Source organism: Aulonocara sp. 'chitande type north' Nkhata Bay, linkage group LG23 (genome assembly GCF_057382095.1).
Source record: "Aulonocara sp. 'chitande type north' Nkhata Bay isolate Kocher_YH1m ecotype deep benthic linkage group LG23, A_spYH_male_GT1.1, whole genome shotgun sequence".
Classification (NCBI taxonomy): Eukaryota; Metazoa; Chordata; class Actinopteri; order Cichliformes; family Cichlidae; genus Aulonocara; species Aulonocara sp. 'chitande type north' Nkhata Bay.
Genome location: NC_141365.1, coordinates 15,504,113 through 15,523,132, shown reverse-complemented (window position 1 = coordinate 15,523,132; position 19,020 = coordinate 15,504,113). Strand labels below are relative to the sequence as shown.

Here is a 19,020-nt window from a genome sequence, read left to right as displayed (position 1 = left end):
CAGGGGGCTTATTTGAATGTCTGAATATAGTATAGTAATAGATATGATGACCAATATCACTTTTAAAATTAATTCAATTAAACTTTATTTATATAACGAAAACCACAACAGGAGTCATCTCAAGGCACTTTATACTGTAAGGTAAAAGGGCTACAATAATCTATTATTTGTTTGATCGTATTTTACAATGAAACGGATTTAACTTAAAAATGTAGATTTACACTTTTTTTTTTAAACCGAATCAGTTTTGAGCACACATCTGCGCCGATTCTGACAAGTATTTAAAAAAAATAAAAATCTCGTGCGCAAATCCGACAGATGTGATCCTCCTCACCTGTCATCACTGCAGCCTGCTGCTGGCTTTGGCTGTCTGTGGGCGTGGGGTGAGTGTGAGGGATGGAGGCTGACAGGATTCAGCTTGAGCAAGCCTCGCCTCCCCTCATCCCTTCATCCTCCCGGCGATGCGCTGTGCGTTATGACGCCAGGCCGTTTGACGAGCGCATTACGTGGGGCTGTCAGAGCAGCACAGCAGCCGCGTTATGTAATGCATCGGGTGTTGCTGCACGGATCTCAAGATCTGGAGGAAAACTGACGGATGGCTGATTTGGTAACAAATAACCGCGTGCCGGCGTTTGACTGAGCTTACAACTACAATGCTAACTGTAAACTGTAGGAGTGCAGTGTGATAGAGCCTGACTGGGACATCGGTGCCCATCCCTGAGGTGCACAGACGTCTGGAGCCTGCGGAAGCTGCACATCTTTTTTTTTTTTTTCTTTAGCCGGCCGCTGGCGCGTCTCTGTTCAACGTGTTCTCTTATCTCAGTGGAAATAAACCAATGCGGGTTTGGCTGAGGGAAGAAACAACATCGTCTTTTGTTCTTTATTGCGTTGGTTTGAGCCAACAGCCGCTGAGCTGTGGTATAAACAATGGCGGGTCCCGAGCAGTCCCAGCAGCAGCAGCAGGTAGAGGAGAAGGCAGAGCACATAGATGATGCTGAGATGGCTCTGCAAGGCATTAACATGCTGCTCAACAACGGCTTCAAGGAAAGCGACGAGCTGTTCAGGAGATACAGGTAATTATTTTGCGCATTAATCGCTGCAATCTTGCTGAAGTCTACAATTTAGTGACATTTTTTAAGTCTGAAACACTATATACACAGTACAGTATGTCCCTATGGATCCACATATACCTCAAACGGAAGAATATTTTTTAAAGAACTTTACTATCTTTGAGGATCTGTCTGATTTATGTCACCACCTTTAAAATGGAAGTCATAGCACTAGAGTTGAAATTAAGAAACCAGGTGACAGATATAACAAGTTAAGAAATCAAAGAAAATGTTAAACGATGTCAGTTACTTTATTACTGTATTTTCTATCATGAAAGTATTTGGTGATTTTGTAGTACATTGTAATAAATGTAAATCAGTTTAAATGTATTTTAACTTATTGGTCGAGATAAAACATTTTGGGATTTCAGCTTTAGCTCTGAAGAGTCGTGAAGGATAAAGGATATTTTTTCTGGCACAACAGATTAATGATACTTGTTTGTTGCAGCCCTACGTGGCCTCGCTAAATGTATGCACTGAGACACTTGCATTTTTCTCCTTGCATGTCAGACAGATAGTCCTTGGCAGCGGTCATGACAGCTTAAGATGAGACTTGTTTCTGCTCTGTTTGTGCCAACAGAAAAAGTTACTGTCTGCAGCTCCTTTTAAAAATGTTCATCTTGGTTTTGCAGGACACCCCAAAAATACACAAAAAGCATAATAAAGATTTTTTTTCTTGTTCTCTGTTTTTTGTTTCTTCACAGGGGCCAGAGCCCATTGATGAGCTTTGGGGCCAGTTTTGTCAGCTTTCTGGTGAGTTTTCTTAGCCAGTAGTCCAAAAAAGTTGGTAGAAAAAATAGCAATGCACTGAAAGAGGTGTGAAAGATGCAAGAGCAGAGTTAAAATAATGGCCATCCCATCGCAGTTCACCCAGGTATTAGGACCTCATTGTCACCACTACATCCTCTCCTTTGATTTGCTTTTAAATCCATTAACATAATGGATGCTTCCTCCTCTCAAGATCAGCATCACTCTTGCAGTGAAGCACATTACTGAAATGCTTCAATAATGGCAGAAGGAGATTTTTCACAGCATGGTTGTCACACACACACACACTCACAGACACTGCTGTGTCACTCCCACTCGTGTCGACACTCGCACAGCATGATGTCATCCTCTGTCCCCAGATGCTAAATGGCCCTGAAGGCTGTTGGGGGTGCTGACATCTGACCAATCATTGCAGGCACTCACACATGCCCAGTGGCATTTAATGCATCATGCATAATATTATTACAAGCTAGTATAAAACCACAAAATTAATTTCTTATGTCAATGTAAGAAATTATTCTTGTTTTATATTTAGCATTTCACCCTGTGTGTGTATTCTGCTGGGCTGCATCTTTTCAGCCATCCCAAACACAGCTGCACAGATGTCACCATGTTCCTCCATTCATTATTTTGTAGAAAGAGCCCTTTGTCCTTTCCTGCTTTTAAAGCTATTACATAATGCTCCTTCACTCTTAGATTGTAAGCTAGCTAATGCATAAAAATGCCTTACAAAACAATACAAATTCATATCAAGATAGTACTAATGTGAAGCAATGAAATATCACCAGACAAGGACTTTTTTCCTGCCTTTCACTGCAGAATGCCATGATGACATTTGAGGAGGAGAAGATGCAGACTGCCTGTGATGATCTGAGGACCACTGAGAAACTGTGTGAGAGCGACAGCGCTGGAGTCATAGAGACAATCAGGAACAAGATTAAAAAGAGTGTAAGTGCAACGCTATTAAAAAAAAGGAAGAATTCAAAGTGTATATTATAGGACTTTCTGGAGGGCGCTGAAAAAAAACTGTAGACAAAACTGATAAGAGAGCTTCCATTACATTTGGGGCTGAACTGAAATCCAGAGATACTGTTAGTACAGATTTAGATGGATTCCACTGTTGCTGGCATCTTCTTGTATCACGGCCGGTACAGGCTGCAATCCAGATAACTATGTTAGGATCCTCAGCTTTAGGCGTAATGATGCAGGCAGCAATGAGATCATGCCAAACTCACTCGCAGATTCAATTAGTACTCCTGGGAAATTTAATCAACAAACTGGGTGAGGAGTGGAGGGTCATTCAGGAAACTCCCCGTCCCTCATGCCTGCCAACCGCTGGGGAAACGAGATGCATGCTGGCAACTAAAGACGTGTGCCTGTGTGTGCGTGTTACAGATGGACTCTCAACGGTCCGGCGTTGTTGTCGTGGACCGCCTGCAGAGACAGATAATCGTCGCCGACTGCCAAGTATACCTTGCTGTGCTCTCTTTTGTCAAACAGGAACTCTCAGGTAATAAACAAAGAACCATCACAAGCCGGTATGATCTGAATCTGCATCATTCATGAAGTAAACCAGTGTGTGGGAAAGTGGGGGGTTAGATTGCTGTTGGTCTATCATGACTAGGTTTGCTTGATTGTTGAACTTGTACTTGACATTATAATTCTGATTATTTTGCATGATTCATTAACTTAACGAACCTGTGGGATGTTCTTGAACTTTAAATTTAACTCAAGTGAAAAGCTAAGAGAGGTGCAAGTGGTGACAGACACAGGGTTGGATGTTAGTGCCCTCAGAGGAAGAATCTTGTTGTTTTGGTTAGTAAAGCCTGTCCTGCAAGTGCAGTAGATGGTCCATGCTTGTCCACGACCTTCAGTGTAAGTGTCTTACACCGGAGGTCAGGCAGCAGACTCACCTGCCTTGGCGAATCTGTATAATAGCATAGATCAGAGTGATGGAGATTTGTCACCAAACACCCACTTACTCATATGAGTTTTGTTTTAAAAAGTGTTAAGCGATTAATGAAATAATAACACAGAAATTCAGCTCAATGGTTCTCAGGTGATCCTCATTTCTTATGTAATTTGCCGCCTGAAAGATGTGAGAGTGCAAATGTCTGATTCTGTCAAGATTAGACGTTCAAAGATCTGTAGCACGGAGTCTGTGTAATATCCATGTGAGACTGTGTGAGATAGTGCAAGTAACTGGAGAGTTCACAGTGATTAAATTGTCATCTTTTGTCCTGTTCTCCTGCACACTCTACCAGCTTCTTCTGATTCTCAGCATTTTTGTTACAGATCATACACCAGCAGTGTATTTCCAGTATTTCCAGCAGTGAGAATCTTGCTACAGCAAACTAAATGAAGTATAGTTGTTTCTGGTCTGAAATTGACACAATTTGGCACTTAATAAAGTTAAATATTGAGTAAATGGTAAGAATTTATAGTCAGGCCTAAGACTTACTTTCATGGATGGGTTGTTGCAATCAGTTAGATAAATTAGCAATAAATTCAAAACCATAACAGAAGATTTAGAGTTTTTTATAGTTGTCTTCTGGGTTTCTGGGTTTGTTCTTCCACCTCAGCATGTCGGTGCAGAGCGTCCTCCAAAATATCTTATTTCCTGTTTCCACTGACAGCGTATATCAAAGGAGGCTGGATTCTCCGTAAGGCTTGGAAAATGTACAATAAGTGCCACAGCGACATCAGCCAGCTGCAGGACGCCTATCAGCGGAGGTCCTCTGGGAACCAGGATTCCCTCTCAGCAGACAACGCCAACCACAATACACCCGTGGAGAATGGTGTCACAGCCGAAGCCCTGGACCGCCTCAAGGGCTCAGTCAGCTTCGGTTACGGCCTCTTCCACCTGTGCATCTCCATGGTACCGCCACACCTGCTCAAGATTATCAACCTGCTGGGTTTCCCTGGGGACCGACTCCAGGGCCTCTCCTCCCTTATGTATGCAAGCGAGAGCAAGGACATGAAGGCCCCTCTAGCTACGTGAGTGAGCGGAGGTCTTACCGTTTATTACATCAGGCTCATTTCTACAGCAGGAACTCAGAGCAGAAGTTTTATATGTGAGCAGCTCCCTAATCTGCTGTTTCAGACCCTCTAATTCCATTGCAGAAAAGGACGATCCATAAAACTAAACTGAGGTGACATATTTTGTTAGTTTAAACAACATAAATATTAACAACAATAAAGGGAACAGAGATGGTTGATGGTTGATATCTGATGGTGACATTTCAGTGTAAAAATACTGCTATTTGAGCAATGCAGCTGCTGTTCTTCATCATCTTTTAGAAATGTTTTGTGCAACAAGCAAACAGTGCAGTTTTTCATCGGCACTCAGAAGTACCTTCATCTAAGCATGTACCCTTTCCCTTTTTTAAAAAAACAATCCTGAAGAGGTCCAGTGGAGGCAGTTACTGTTACTCAAACAGCATGCAAAGATGCCTGCATCCCTAAAATGGCCCACAAGTTCCTGCGGTAGAAAATGACCTTTAGGATAATAATATTATTATTATTAATAATAATAATAAACAAATTAGGAATTGCTGAGTGGTTCTTAATGGTTGTGTTTAAGCTTAATTACTTGTTAATTATAGCATATAGTAAAAGATCGTCACATACGAGTTCTTCTTTTCCCCCTCTTCTAAATTTAAAACAGTCTCACCAACGGTCATTTAACAGCTATTTTGTGGTTTTTGATTACATAACATAGAGCTTGTTAGCCAATCAGGGTCCTATCTTCACCCTGGAAAAAGCAGCTGATAATAGAGTCTCACTAATAGGTTTATTTGAGAGCTGCGTGTCAGCTTTGGGAATTCATTTTTAATCTCAAATTTTAAGCCACATTGACAAGACGTTTATAAGCTTAATTCCATTTCAGAGATTTAGACTGAAGTAGTGAGAACTGTTATCTGACCACCCTGGGCTCAATCTCCTGTTTTGTTGCTCAGGTTGGCCCTCTTGTGGTACCACACCGTAGTGCTGCCTTTCTTTGCTCTGGAGGGCTCGGATACGCATGCAGGGCTGCTGGAAGCTAAAGCTATTCTGCAGAGAAAGTCGGTGGTTTACCCCAACTCCTCTCTTTTCATGTTCTTTAAAGGACGAGTCCAAAGGCTAGAGGTATGTAACCTTTCGGTAATGGTCAGCGACAGATCAGTCAGCAAGTCCATATTAGCTGCAGATAGTTTATTTGTGTTGCGCTCCATGAGAAATACACAGTAGACAAAACATTCTTCACTGTAGTAGAGTATGAAAAATATCATTCACCTCTCTGTGTTTTCAGCACATGCACTTAATATGCACGTCAGACGGTTCATTAACTCACCAGCATCTAATCAACCACCTACTGATCCATCACCCAGCGCATGCATGTAGTCTGTCTAACATGATTACCGTTACCTGTTGGTGTGTGTGCTCTCTCCTCTGTCCCCAGTGCCATATCAACAGTGCTTTGGCCTGTTTCCATGATGCATTAGAACTTGCATCAGACCAAAGAGAGATCCAGCATGTGTGTCTCTATGAGATTGGTACGTGTTTCCTCATCAGGTTAGTCGTGACATACTGGCTGTTGGCGCAGACTGCAGTGATAGATTAATTGCACTCTGCCTGCTTTTCCTTGAAACAGGCTGGTGTAGCATGATAGAGCTGAACTTTGAGGATGCATACAGGGCATTCGAAAGACTGAAGAATGAGTCTCGCTGGTCACAGTGCTACTATGCGTATTTGACCGGAGGTAGGTCTGGCATACACTAACAAGCGACACTGTTAGGATGCTGTTCCTTTTGGTTTAGCTCCTAAATGGTCCTCTTTGTGTGTTTTTTCAGTGTGTCAGGGTGCTTCAGGAGACCTGGATGGAGCAAGTGGAGTTTTCAAAGACGTGCAGAAGCTCTTCAAGAGAAAAAACAACCAGATTGAGCAGTTTGCTGTGAAAAGGGTGGGCACTCTGATGACACCTTTTTATCTTTTCTTTCTTTTAAACAGAATAGAGCTAGTGACGCTTCACTGCACAGCTGAAGTCAACTGTGACATTTTCACAGGACAGAAGTTACATCTAGTACCTGATTTAATTCATGGATGGTACAAAACATGAACATAGCCATCACGACTAATGAGTAGCCACATTATTCTTAGCCAGCGAGCATGCCCTGGATAAGCCTCATTTCTATAATGATCATATTTTACAAGCTGGACGTGTATTCAAAATGTTTTATTCAAAATGACTGTGAGCCTGTGAGGACGGTGTTTATTGAGGTCAAAGGAGAAAAGAGCCAACACCCATTTTCCTATAGTCTTAAATACAACTTAGAATAGAATACAATAGAATAGAAGGACTACTTTACTGTCATTCAGCATTCATTCATTTAAAACAGTGCAGGAACAGTGTTTCTGCCACCCTGAGCACCACCTGCTGGACAGTAGAAAGAATGCAAGACTAAGGCGACTTGCTTTCACTTTTCAGACTCAGAGGTTAAAACCATGTTTATAAAATTTCGTTTCTATGGATTTTTTCAGCACCCTGGTGGCTTGTGAAGGTACTGCATGTGGACAGAAAGGCATTATTTATAATAAACTAATAACTTAATGCTCATAAAATAAACCTAGTGTATATAAGTTAAATAATCACTTCTCTGGTCTTAGACCTCCAAAAATATTTTGTTTTTTATTTTGAGTTTAAATCATGGAAGCGAGATCGCGGATACAAGCGGCGGAAATGAGCTTCCTCCGAAGGGTGGTGGTCCTCTCCCTTAGAGATAGGGTGAGAAGTTCGGCCATCCGGGAGGGGCTCAGAGTAGAGCCGCTGCTCCTCCACATCGAAAGGAGCCAGCTGAGGTGGTTTGGGCACCTGACAAGGATGCCCCCTGGGCGCCTCCTGGGGTTGGTGTTCCGGGCATGTCCCACCAGGAGGAGGACCCGGGACAGACCCAGGACACGCTGGAGAGATTATATCTCTCGGCTGGCCTGGGAACGCCTTGGTGTTCCCCCAGATAAGCTGGAGGAGGTGGCTGGGGAGAGGGAGGTCTGGGCCTCTCTGCTTAGGCTGCTGCCCCCGCGACCCAGCCCCGGATAAAGCGGATGAAGATGGATGGATGGATGGATGGATGGATGGATCATGGAAGCTCTCAGGTGGAAAAACATAAGCTGTCAACAGAGAGTTAGCCTCAACAATCAACTCAACAGAGGACAAAAATGAATCCTTTTAAACGAAAAGAAGGAAATATTTAATCTTACTCTAGTTTGTTGATCAGAGTTTAAAGGTTTGGGTTTCACATTGGGTTGAAGCTTTCTTCAGTTTAGAAATGGAACTGTTTCCTCTTCTTTCTGGCAGCTATTCCCCCACAGACACATTTTAACAGCACAATCAACCATTAAAATTGTAATTAAAAGCAGTAACATTAGCCTTTCAAGTTTGTTTTAATCATTTGAGAGTTACATTAAAAAAGCCTTTTTATGTAGCAATCCTGTGTAGTTCTACGTACAATAATGACTGGGAGTGTCCAATAGGACTTTCTATTAAAACCAAAAGAAATCAGTTTCTGTGCCAAGTAAGTGTTTGTGGTGGTAAGTGGTGACCTCTGGTGAAATATCTGACTCTTCCACCGTACGACAGCCTCTCTAATGTTTTTCTATGTTTTCTGTCTCCTGCCTGCAGGCTGAGAGACTGAGAAAGATGTCGCCCTCCAGAGAGCTATGCATTCTTGGCGTAATCGAAGTTGTTTATCTGTGGAAAGCACTGCAGAACTGCTCCTCATCTAAACTGCAGATAATGAATCAGGGTGAGTGTAGCCCATACAATTCAGATCAGCATTATCTTTGTCATCATCTATCCTGTGTAATCATTTCCTGTTTTGGGGGGGGGGGTTCAGTATTGCAGACTATAGATGACACTTCGTGCAGAGGCCTGAAACACCTCCTTCTCGGTGCCATTCATAAATGTCATGGAAATATGAGAGACGCTGTTCAGGTATCAATCCGCAGCGACACACTGAGAGGCTTTGCAGTGGATCCACACTGGCAGATTTACTCATTTTGCTCTTTTTTGTGGCCTTCCAGTCATTCCAGCTGGCTGCTAGAGATGAGTACGGACGACAGATCAACTCATACGTTCAGCCGTATGCCGTCTATGAGCTGGGATGTGTACTCCTTGCAAAGCCAGAGGTCAGCTTGCTGGTCACAGCTTTTAGATTTTTTTTTATTTGTCTGAGATGTTGGATATTGTTGCGACTACGTGCCTAATTATAACCCCATGGTTTTTGTGCTGCTATTCAGACGGTGGGAAAAGGTAGATCACTGCTACTTCAAGCAAAGGTAAAATAATAAATTATAAGTTATTTGAATTAGAATGAACTCATTTGCAGTTTTCTCAAAAAAAAACCCCATTTTAATACATGTCTATATTATGTTTTAGGAGGATTTTACAGGCTACGACTTTGAGAACCGGCTTCATGTTCGCATCCATTCAGCCCTGGCCTCTTTGAAGGAAGTAGTGCCTGTGTGACTCCAGACAACTATGAGCATCAATGGCTGAATTTATAAGCCGTTCAGAGTAACTGTTTGATGTATTAGTGAAGGATTTGGGGAAATACATGTTTGTTACCCCACCCAGTCAGACTGACAACCAAGTGTCATCATAAAAATAGCTAGTGTGGCTATTACTAGCAGGCTTAAAACTATGCCTAAAGTTTTCAAAGTTATACTTTTATAGATGTATATTGTTAGCCAGCAAGTTAGCCACCAAAACCTATGTTGTTGCTGCATGGTGCAAGAAATATTAAAAACTTTAGGGCAGATTATTTTCATTGTATGATGAGGTGACTCATATACATCAAGCTAAAATCTAAATAAGAAATTCTGGGAGCTTTACGAATGTGTTTCTTTTAGTTTACATCCAGCTACGATAGCTGTTTTCACCTCCAAGGCATCCATGTCCTGTTTCTGGATATGATCCACGTAGATGAAACTAAATGAGTCCTTATCCCTGGGGAAAAATAACAAACAAACTCATTTCCTCCAATCTTTAACTGTTCCTTTAAGTGTTTTTCTCATGCATATGTGTAAGCTAGCTTGTAACAGTGTACCTCATTAACTTGTGTATTTGGATGACTTTAATGAAGCCTCTCCCTTCAGTGAGCAGTTTACTCAGCACACAACCTCTTAATGAGAGTGGAATTCCCTCAATAATAGTTTTAAAACGGATAAGATACAGTTAATATTGCTTTTACATTTGTGCCATCTCACTCCAACTATAAAAAAGAAAATGCTAAATTAAATTCAGTTGTTTGTTTTTTTTTTTACCACATAACATATTGTGAACAGGAGTGAGTAAAATTTAATATTTGATATATTTAATACATTCTTATACAGACAGATGACAAATTAATGGAAAGAGAGCAGTGGTGTTTCTATCGTGTCACCTTTCGGAATTTTTAAAAAAAAAATCAGCAGTTTTGAATAAAAAAGCAACAAAGCTGAATTTTAGTAACCGACGGTTCAGCACTATGACATCAGCAACGGCCTCTCTGCGGCTATGTTCCTCGCAAGTGGGCCCTGAGGGGATCCAAGAGATCTGTTATGCTGTGGAAGGTTATTTTGATGTCTTGGTTTTGATTCACTTGTTCTCTTAGAGATATGAATCACTGCAACTACTTCAAAAAACTGCTCAAATAAACCCTAGATTTTTGCATTTCAGTACGGCTTTATCCTATAATGGAACAGTTTAATCCTTAAAGGCGATTCCAGGGTGACAGTGCCTCCATCTAGAAGACATGAGGGTCACAGAGTTGATCGATAAGTACAAATATCATGCGAATCCCATCGTATGGCCTCATTAATTACTAATATTGGCTTTTCCTTTAATTTGTCACCTGTCTGTAAATTATTAAATAGCTTGCTAATGTTTCAACTGTCACTTCAGTGTTAAAATCGTGCTTTTGGTGACTAAATTTTAGTAATCTGCCTGTGGACTTTGAACAAAACGGACACTGAAACAAGTCATACCGTGTCACACAGTTTCATTACTATTCACAGTGGAAATAAACTAGCAAACTAACATGGGAATAGTTAAATAACGTCACTGGTCACCTAATCTTACAGCGGCTCAAGTAGCTGGAACTTTAACAAATGAGACGACCACACTTCACAATGCCCTCATGGTGTTGCTATGTGAAGACACTGGGCGTGGCTCCTGTGCACTATGCATGGCATGGCAGGGTAACAGTGGCTTTAAGACTGTACTGAAGTCAAATGTACCTGTGTGTCCAGTCCTGCATATATATATATGACGGTATTATAATACAGTACCTTCTGTGCTGTCATGTTACCTCTTGAAAGGTGCTGCTAAATGTCAGCGTAATAAACATATATTACTAGTGACTTCTTTTGTTAGTGTTTTAGTGATTGAAGCTTTTGAATTAGTTCTTAATAGTGGCAAGTTTATATATTACATAAGAGGAGGTGCACTTTTTACAAGCAGTATTTATGCTGTTTTTAGTTTGACTGCTGTGATGGCTGGCGTTAGCAGCTGAATTGACTCAGTATGATCTTGTATTGGACAAAGAACATTGGTGAGAGTGGTTTTGACAACCTTTTTAACCAGTTTAACACTGTACATATGAAAACTTCTGTGCAGAGAACTGCCTTTTATGAACAAGCACTCCGAGGCTTTTGTTATCCGAGCAATACAAGCAAATGAAGGGTATCATATAGTCATTTAAAAAGGCTTTCCACACTGACTCTGTGTTTTTCATCACATCACATTGTAAAATTAAAGGTTTATTTTGCTGACATACCTGGTAAGACAGTGCTAGTCATCCCTTGTGGCTGTGATGGATATAACATGTGGTAAATGTTGAGCAGTTGAATGCACCCAGTACTTCTGTCACCGAAAGATTTTCTTTTGTCACGAGATTATGTTGGAATTAAAGTTACAAGTCAGGATGATGGTGTTCAAATGTGTCACTGAACAATAAACTGTTCTCCATTAATCCAGGTAAACAGTGTGTGTTTTTCTCTTCCCTCTGGACTGAAATTGCACCTTCGAAAAGTGATGTTGCACCGATGACTTTTGGTAGGCACACAATAACTGCACTTTCAAGAAAATGTCTGTGAAACTGTTTGTTATGCTGTCAAGTTTCTATGTATTCCCATTGAATTTATCTTTACTAACTCCAGCGTCCTCCCACGGTCCAAAATATGCATGCTAGGTGAACTGACTTGATTAATGCTCTATTAATGTAGTTGAGCAAATCCCAGATAGTTGATTCAGTAGTTCTGGCAAAACATGAAGTGGGAAAAGCATTTCATTACTCATTCAAGTCATTTATTCAGTCATTATATCAACTTTTTGGGATTAGGTGAATTATATAAATGGCAATACATTACATTCATTAAAATTTTAATTCCATTCATGTGCACTCTTATAAATATCTCGCAGTCCTATTGGATCACAGGCTCCCTGAACACCGATATTCTCTGCAAGTAGGGGCAGAGCCGCCTCTTCTTCCTGCAGAGGCAGAGGTCCTTTGGTGTGTGATGAGGTGCTGCGTATATTTAATCACACCGTTGTGGCCTGTGCTGTGTTTTATCCTGCTGTATGTATGTATCTATCTATGCACTTTCATTTTTTATATCTCAAAGTAAGCGTGCAGAATACGACAAGCTGGATTTTTACCACACCTTCATCACAATGACAGCCGAGCACAGTCACGATAATAATGTGAACTCGCTGAAAATATGCAGTGATGGAAAATTATTCAAATGTGCTCATCAAACCCCAACAATCAAATGGGGATGGTGGGATGGAAACACTCCCTTTTTAAGAAACCTTCAGCAGCATGAGGCTCAAGGACGGTGCAAATGGTTGGGGATGAAAGAAAAGGCAAAAAAAGAAAAAATAATCAAGGGCATACGAGGACAGGACAAACCACATGGTGGGAGGAAGAGGACCAACGTTACTGACATGCAGTAGTGATAAATTAACACACTGAGAGTAAAAGACAGAAGTGGAGCAGAAGTGCTCAGTGCATGATGGGAAGTTAATTAGCAGTTGTGTCCTATAAAAGCATAACTAAAGGATGGATCAGGGTTGGCTGATCCAGCTGTAGCCATAAGATTGATCAAAAGCAAAGTCATAAGTTTAATGTTAAAGAGAACATGTCTGGTTACACAGGAGAGGGACAGGAAAGCTGAAGGCTCAGCCTCCCATTAGACTTTTGGAAGCTCAAAGAATCAAAGTAAACAACTCTCTGCTGCCACACAGCTCATAACTGTTATTCACTCCCCGTCCTGATACTCTTATATCATTTACTATAAACAATAACGGTACACTATTATTGCAATCTAGACCACAGCTTAAAAGTTCATAGAGAATTAGAAAGGTCTTATTTCCTGACAATAGTGAAATTCTTTTTTATGTTTTACTAATCAGAAGTATAAAGAACGATTATAAACAATTAATTGTAACATTTATCATAAATCACGAATGAGATTTAGTGGAATGTCTACAAAGGTGTACTGTTAACAACAGAATGATCATGAGACACTGTGGTAAAGTTTAACAGGTTTATTTGCAGATAGTTATGAATACAGGATAAACGATGTGGGCTCCAGGAGACGGGGCAGAGGTGCCGCAGGTTGTCTGAAGGCACACTCAGGCACTGTCACAGAAGATTGGAAGGCAGAGGGGCATCACCTGAAAAAGATAAGCACATGGACAACAACACGGACAGAGGAGAGAGAGAAAAAAGCAGGCAGAGAAAAGAGGGCTCGGGGACCATGATATCTACAGAGGCCCATTTTCAGCATTTATACCTGTTGTTTCAGTGGTACATTGTGTTACCCGCTGTCAGTTTTCTCATGTTAAATCCAAACTTGTCAATCAAGAAATCTTTTTCCAAAGACATCAGCACAAACCAAAATCATTTTGCAGATTAACAACGGTAAATTTGCGAGGTTTGTGATGGATCATCCCATTTTTCCTTTATAATCACATTAAATCAAATTTGCATCTGGTTTATATCCATGTGATGTGTTCATACAGGAGTAATTGATACTAAAAAAGTGCCCATGTGTAACTGTGTAGACATTTCCTAACACATCATGAGTGATTTTCCATAAATGATTCATTAAAAAGACATCTGTGAAAACATTACTGATAAACTTTATGTAATATTACGTTAAAGCAAATGTAAAGTCATAACTGAGACAAGAATGTTTCAATCTGACCACAAACTTTTGAGCAGTACTGTGTATTGTGTACATGTGTCTGACTTTATCTGATCCGGATTATTTTAGTTGTGTCTATCATCAAAAACTGAGTTGAAGTGTTTAAGGTCTGATGGGAAACTCTCCCTAACAAGTCCACTTTATGGCTGCGTGCTCATTTTGTCCTATTAGTGGCTCATAGGTGTCTAACTAGTCCACTTTATGCATACGTCCTAGTGTATCACGCTTATCAGTGGCTCATGGTTGCTTAAGGCCTATGTCTGTACTTGACCACAGAGGCAGAGCATCATTCGATCCTGCCAGCTGCCGATCTAGGGAGCATTTCAAGGATGACACACTCCACTTTCTCTGCAGCAAGACAGCTCATAACTTTTTAACTGTGTTTCCCTGTCCTCATACTTCCACGACAGCTACACTACAGCTCAAAAGTTTGAAGTCAATTAGAAACATCTTACTTTTCTAAAATACTAAAAGTGTTTTTTATATTTTGTAAATTAGTCTGAAATACAAAGAAATATCAATGTTTAAAACTCATACTGATCACAAATAACATAATATCATAATAATATCACAATAATATCACAATAACCATGCGATCTGTCCATACAGGAGTGATTGATACTAAAAATGGGCCCATGCATAAGTAAACACATTTAAATCATATCATATTCAAATCACATCATATTAAATCTCAACGTTTTAGTTACCAAACCTTTTTCCAAAGACATCAGCGTCTTTCCAACTAATTTAAAATTAAATTTGCAATGTTCACTTTTTAAACATCCCATTTTTTCTTATTAATGTAATTAAAACAAATTGGCACATTTGTATAACAACAGCTGGGCCTGCAGATCTGTAATATAATCGTAGTTAACCACGGCTTAGGTACTTTGATCTGCAGTGACCTCGGGCGTCTGGATACCTATTTTTTATTTTCACAGGTGCAGAGCCTTTTCTACAAAATTACAAATAAACTGCATTTTTTAAAAGTTCCATTAGCATTAACAGAGATTGACAAGTAACTAAAGATTTAACAGCGTGATTTGTAGAGAAAAAAGAAAATAACCCATTTCAACATTTTCAGTTCAGATCAAAATTATTGTTCTGATTAAGGAAACAGTAAATTTTGCCACATTATTGTCCTGATCCTCCATTTTTCTTTTTCCAGTGTGATTACTCCAAATTCAACTTTAAATGCATAAATAAATAAAAGCAGACACACACCCAGATGTTTAAACCTTCTGGGTTGTTTTCTTTTTATCAGTTTAACACATGGATTGATTTTCACTTCTTACAGTAAGAATCCTCCAACAACCTTTTGAAAGAAACATTTTTTTGTCTTTCCTCAATTTTGAGACCAACTGAACCCACAAACCTGTAGCTCCAGACCCCAAACTAACCAAATTTAATGTTTCCTTAATCAGCACAGTAATTTTAACTCTTGGTGTGTGATGTCTACTCACAGTTTTGATGCTTGCTTCTTCGACTTGATCCACGATTAGCTCGACACCATCTCTCTGCTGTTTTCTCTCTCCTCGTGCTTCTCCTTCATGCGTCCTGTCCTCAGATATAATCCAACAAGCTGCCTCCTTGTTTCCTCTTTGACTTGTGTTAAGTTAAGTTAAGAGTTAAGAGAAATCCAGAAAAGTTTGCCTGCTTCAAAAGCTCTTCCAGCTGCCTGTCTTGTTGTCCTCCTTTAAATGTTTTCTTTTGCATTTTTGTATTTGTATTTTTCTAACTTCATATTGCCATGATAACATAACACAGAGCATTATGGTAGATTAATTCAGGGGGTTCTGTCCTCCTGCAGAACTGTTGGTGATGTCATGGGGAGCAGAAATCTAAAATTGTGTTAATGAGATTTATCTTTAAACAGACACTCACTGATCCTGCAAGAGCAGGAATTTAACTACAAACCCTCATAGTCCCCATCAGGATTGGTCATTGTGCTCTGCAGTAATGGTCACAGTGGCTGGTTTAAGTTTGTCCCATAGAAATCCTTGATAATTTTCAGGGTGCATGAGTGTTAGATTGTATCTCCATCTCTTCCTAAGCAAGTTGCAAACATGTAGGCGGCATTCATCCACAAGATTTTAGTTTGTTTGAGCTGAAATTCAGTTTTTCATATTCTAGTTTTTTTCTTCAATCAACAGGCAGCTTAAATATCCTGAATGACAATTGGTCATTATCACATACATGTGTTTTTTTTTTAACATGATTTCATTTGGATGACTTCACATACACTAAATTAAAATCCATGTCAAATAGACAGGGTGGGCCATTTATATGTATACACCGTAATAACATGGGAATGGTTGGTGATATTAGAGTCCTGTTTGTGGAACATTAGTATATGTGAGGGGGCAAACTCCTCAAGATGGGTGGTGACCATGGTGGCCATTTAGAAGTCGGCCATCTTGGATACAACTTTTGTTTTTTCAATAGGAAGAGGGCCATGTGACACATCAAACTTATTGTTAATGTCACAAGAAAAACAATTGTGTGCTTGGTTTCAACGTAACTTTTCACCGCAGGGCTGTTTGAGCACTGTGGTAGAAATGTATATGTACTAGCTCGGCAAGGACAGTTTAAAGTAGTAGAAAAAAGAAAAAGAACATTTTATTCTTTATTCAAAATATTTTTGTAATTATGATATCTCTTTAACCTACACCCACTACACATTTTTTTAGACCATCACTGGTTTCTTCCCGAAGATCTGGAAGCTGATTGACAATAACACCACTGCTATTGTGAGAGTGGCGCTCAGGATTGCAGCTCTGGAGCTTACATTACATTACATTAAGATGAACTATATGGTGAATGGATGGGCCCCGAAAAGCGCTATATAAATGCAATCCATTATTTTTTAAAACATTTTTTTCTCCTTTTGGCACCTTTTCTTACCTTATTTTTGAAATGTTAACCCCTTACTTATGTGCCATGGCTTTCTCAGTGATCCTAGGATAAAATCTAAAAGCATCAAACTACAAATGACAAAGGCCTCAGAGGAATCCCTTAAATCACTTGAATCTTTCTACTTCTTTTATCACTTCCTGTAATGAAAGTCTTATGCAATCAAATTTAATAAATCACATAACAAATCTATTTTGCTACATTTAAATCTAGCTAATAGATGCAATTAATGAATGTATTTTATCAATGTAAACATCTATGTATGTATGCTATCTACTTAAGAACATTTTGCATTTATAAAATCAGCTAAGCACACTGTATACACACACACACTGTATATTTGACCAGTGACTATTTATTGTCTTCACTAATGAGGAATTTATTGATAAATGTATTCATTGTGATAATGAAACATAACCTGTCATCAATATTGGAGACTGAAAGGACTGCTATAAAAGGGTGTTTTGTTTGTTTGTTTTTGTTTCCACAATTCAGCTTGTAAAATAGCACCAAGGTTGATACGTGATATGTTTATATAGTCTAAAAGTGACTGATTCTTAAATAAAGTCCCGATTTCTGGGAGCTTTTGAACTGGCTGCAAGCATTTGTGTCATCGTACAGTAGGTAAGTGCAGGGAAGAAGTGATTAAAATCCTTTAGGGTTCTCATTTATTACACTTTATTACACAAGAAAACACATTGAACATATAGAGGCTACCTTTTGCTTTTAACTACAGAGTTTAACTTATCTGAAACCATTAAGACAGGAAACATGAGCTCAAATGTGAAATTCTACATGTTTATGTATAACCTGGAGCAAATGGTAGCTTTAATATGAGATAAGAAGGTTTTTGTGTTTGACTCAGGCAGCATGAATTACTTACATAGAACTGTTAGCAGAGCTGAAGTTTCTCATCCTGGTTTAGTTGTGTATAAATTTGGACTCTGGCTTCACTGGACACTTAGAGTCTGGATAAAAAACTTCCTGATGCTGAGTGAACAGTTGATCTCTGGAATTTTGCTGGTTAATAAAAGTACAGGACAAAGGTTAAATGACTTGTCTGAGACAATCTGCCTCGAGTGATTTCCACCATGTAATAAATACACTTGCTCGTGCCAAATGGCATAGATAGCTAGATAGCTAGCTAGATAGAAGAAACTATTAGCTTTGGCTAATAACATACTTTCCGGCTCAAAATTAAAACCCTGAATCATCACTACTGGTGTGAACTAAAGGGTGTCATCTTTTTCTTTTCAATCCATTAAGTACCACATTTTGTAGACTGAGCAAGAAAGGCAGTAAGCTCTTCGTTGTGACCCCAGAAAATTTCATTTATCACCTGCTAGCATACAGCTGACACTGCTCGACATCTTGCAGTGTAGTGTAAGAGTCCCGCCACAAGGAGGCACTGCAGGCCTTTCAAACCAACAGTTGCTGTTTCCAAAGCGGCGCCAACCATCACCACCGATCATCGTATGGATGTCTGTTTGTGTTGATACACAACTTAAAGCCAGCGCTGTTCAGGCATCACATTACAGGGGTTGAAAAAAACAACCTTTGCACTGACTTATAGAAGTACTACAACCCCACCTTCTTTTTAAAAAAATATTTTGCAGTTCTCGATTTTAGAAGTATTGGTAGGATTAGGGTAAACACTTGCGATTGTGTGTTTTTAATCAAATATGTTTTATTATTAATATTGAAATGAGTTTTAATCAGGTTAGTTCTTGTAAGTTCAGGTCAGGTCAGTTCTTGTTGTTGGGTCATTTCTTAGTTACACCGTAGCATGTGACAATATTTAAAAGCTACACTTTAGCTGTGGTGTGTCAAACTTATTTTACATTGCGGGCTGAACACAGCCCACTATGACCTTAAGTGGGCCGCACCAGTCAGTCAGTATAAAGAAGTTACATGTTTGACTGTTTTTTCACAGGACAAAGAAAACGCTGCTGTGACAAAGAAAGAAATCTGTCAGCACAACTCTTTGGGCTACATTGTAAGA

At 39.7% G+C, this 19,020-nt stretch overlaps 1 protein-coding gene across 1 annotated transcript; it reads left to right on the top strand.

Moving 5' to 3' along the window:
- Positions 1–501: 501 nt before the first annotated feature.
- On the top strand, positions 502–11,876 carry LOC147301445 (tetratricopeptide repeat protein 39C-like). Its single transcript, XM_086283311.1, has 14 exons — positions 502–1,073; positions 1,814–1,862; positions 2,697–2,825; positions 3,273–3,387; positions 4,514–4,874; positions 5,837–6,005; positions 6,319–6,412; positions 6,511–6,618; positions 6,710–6,819; positions 8,536–8,659; positions 8,750–8,847; positions 8,937–9,041; positions 9,153–9,191; positions 9,292–11,876. Exons 1-14 carry the CDS (start codon positions 928–930, stop codon positions 9,379–9,381), a joined length of 1,737 nt encoding a protein of 578 aa, XP_086139437.1. The 5' UTR covers positions 502–927; the 3' UTR covers positions 9,382–11,876.
- The last annotated feature ends 7,144 nt before the right edge of the window (positions 11,877–19,020 follow it).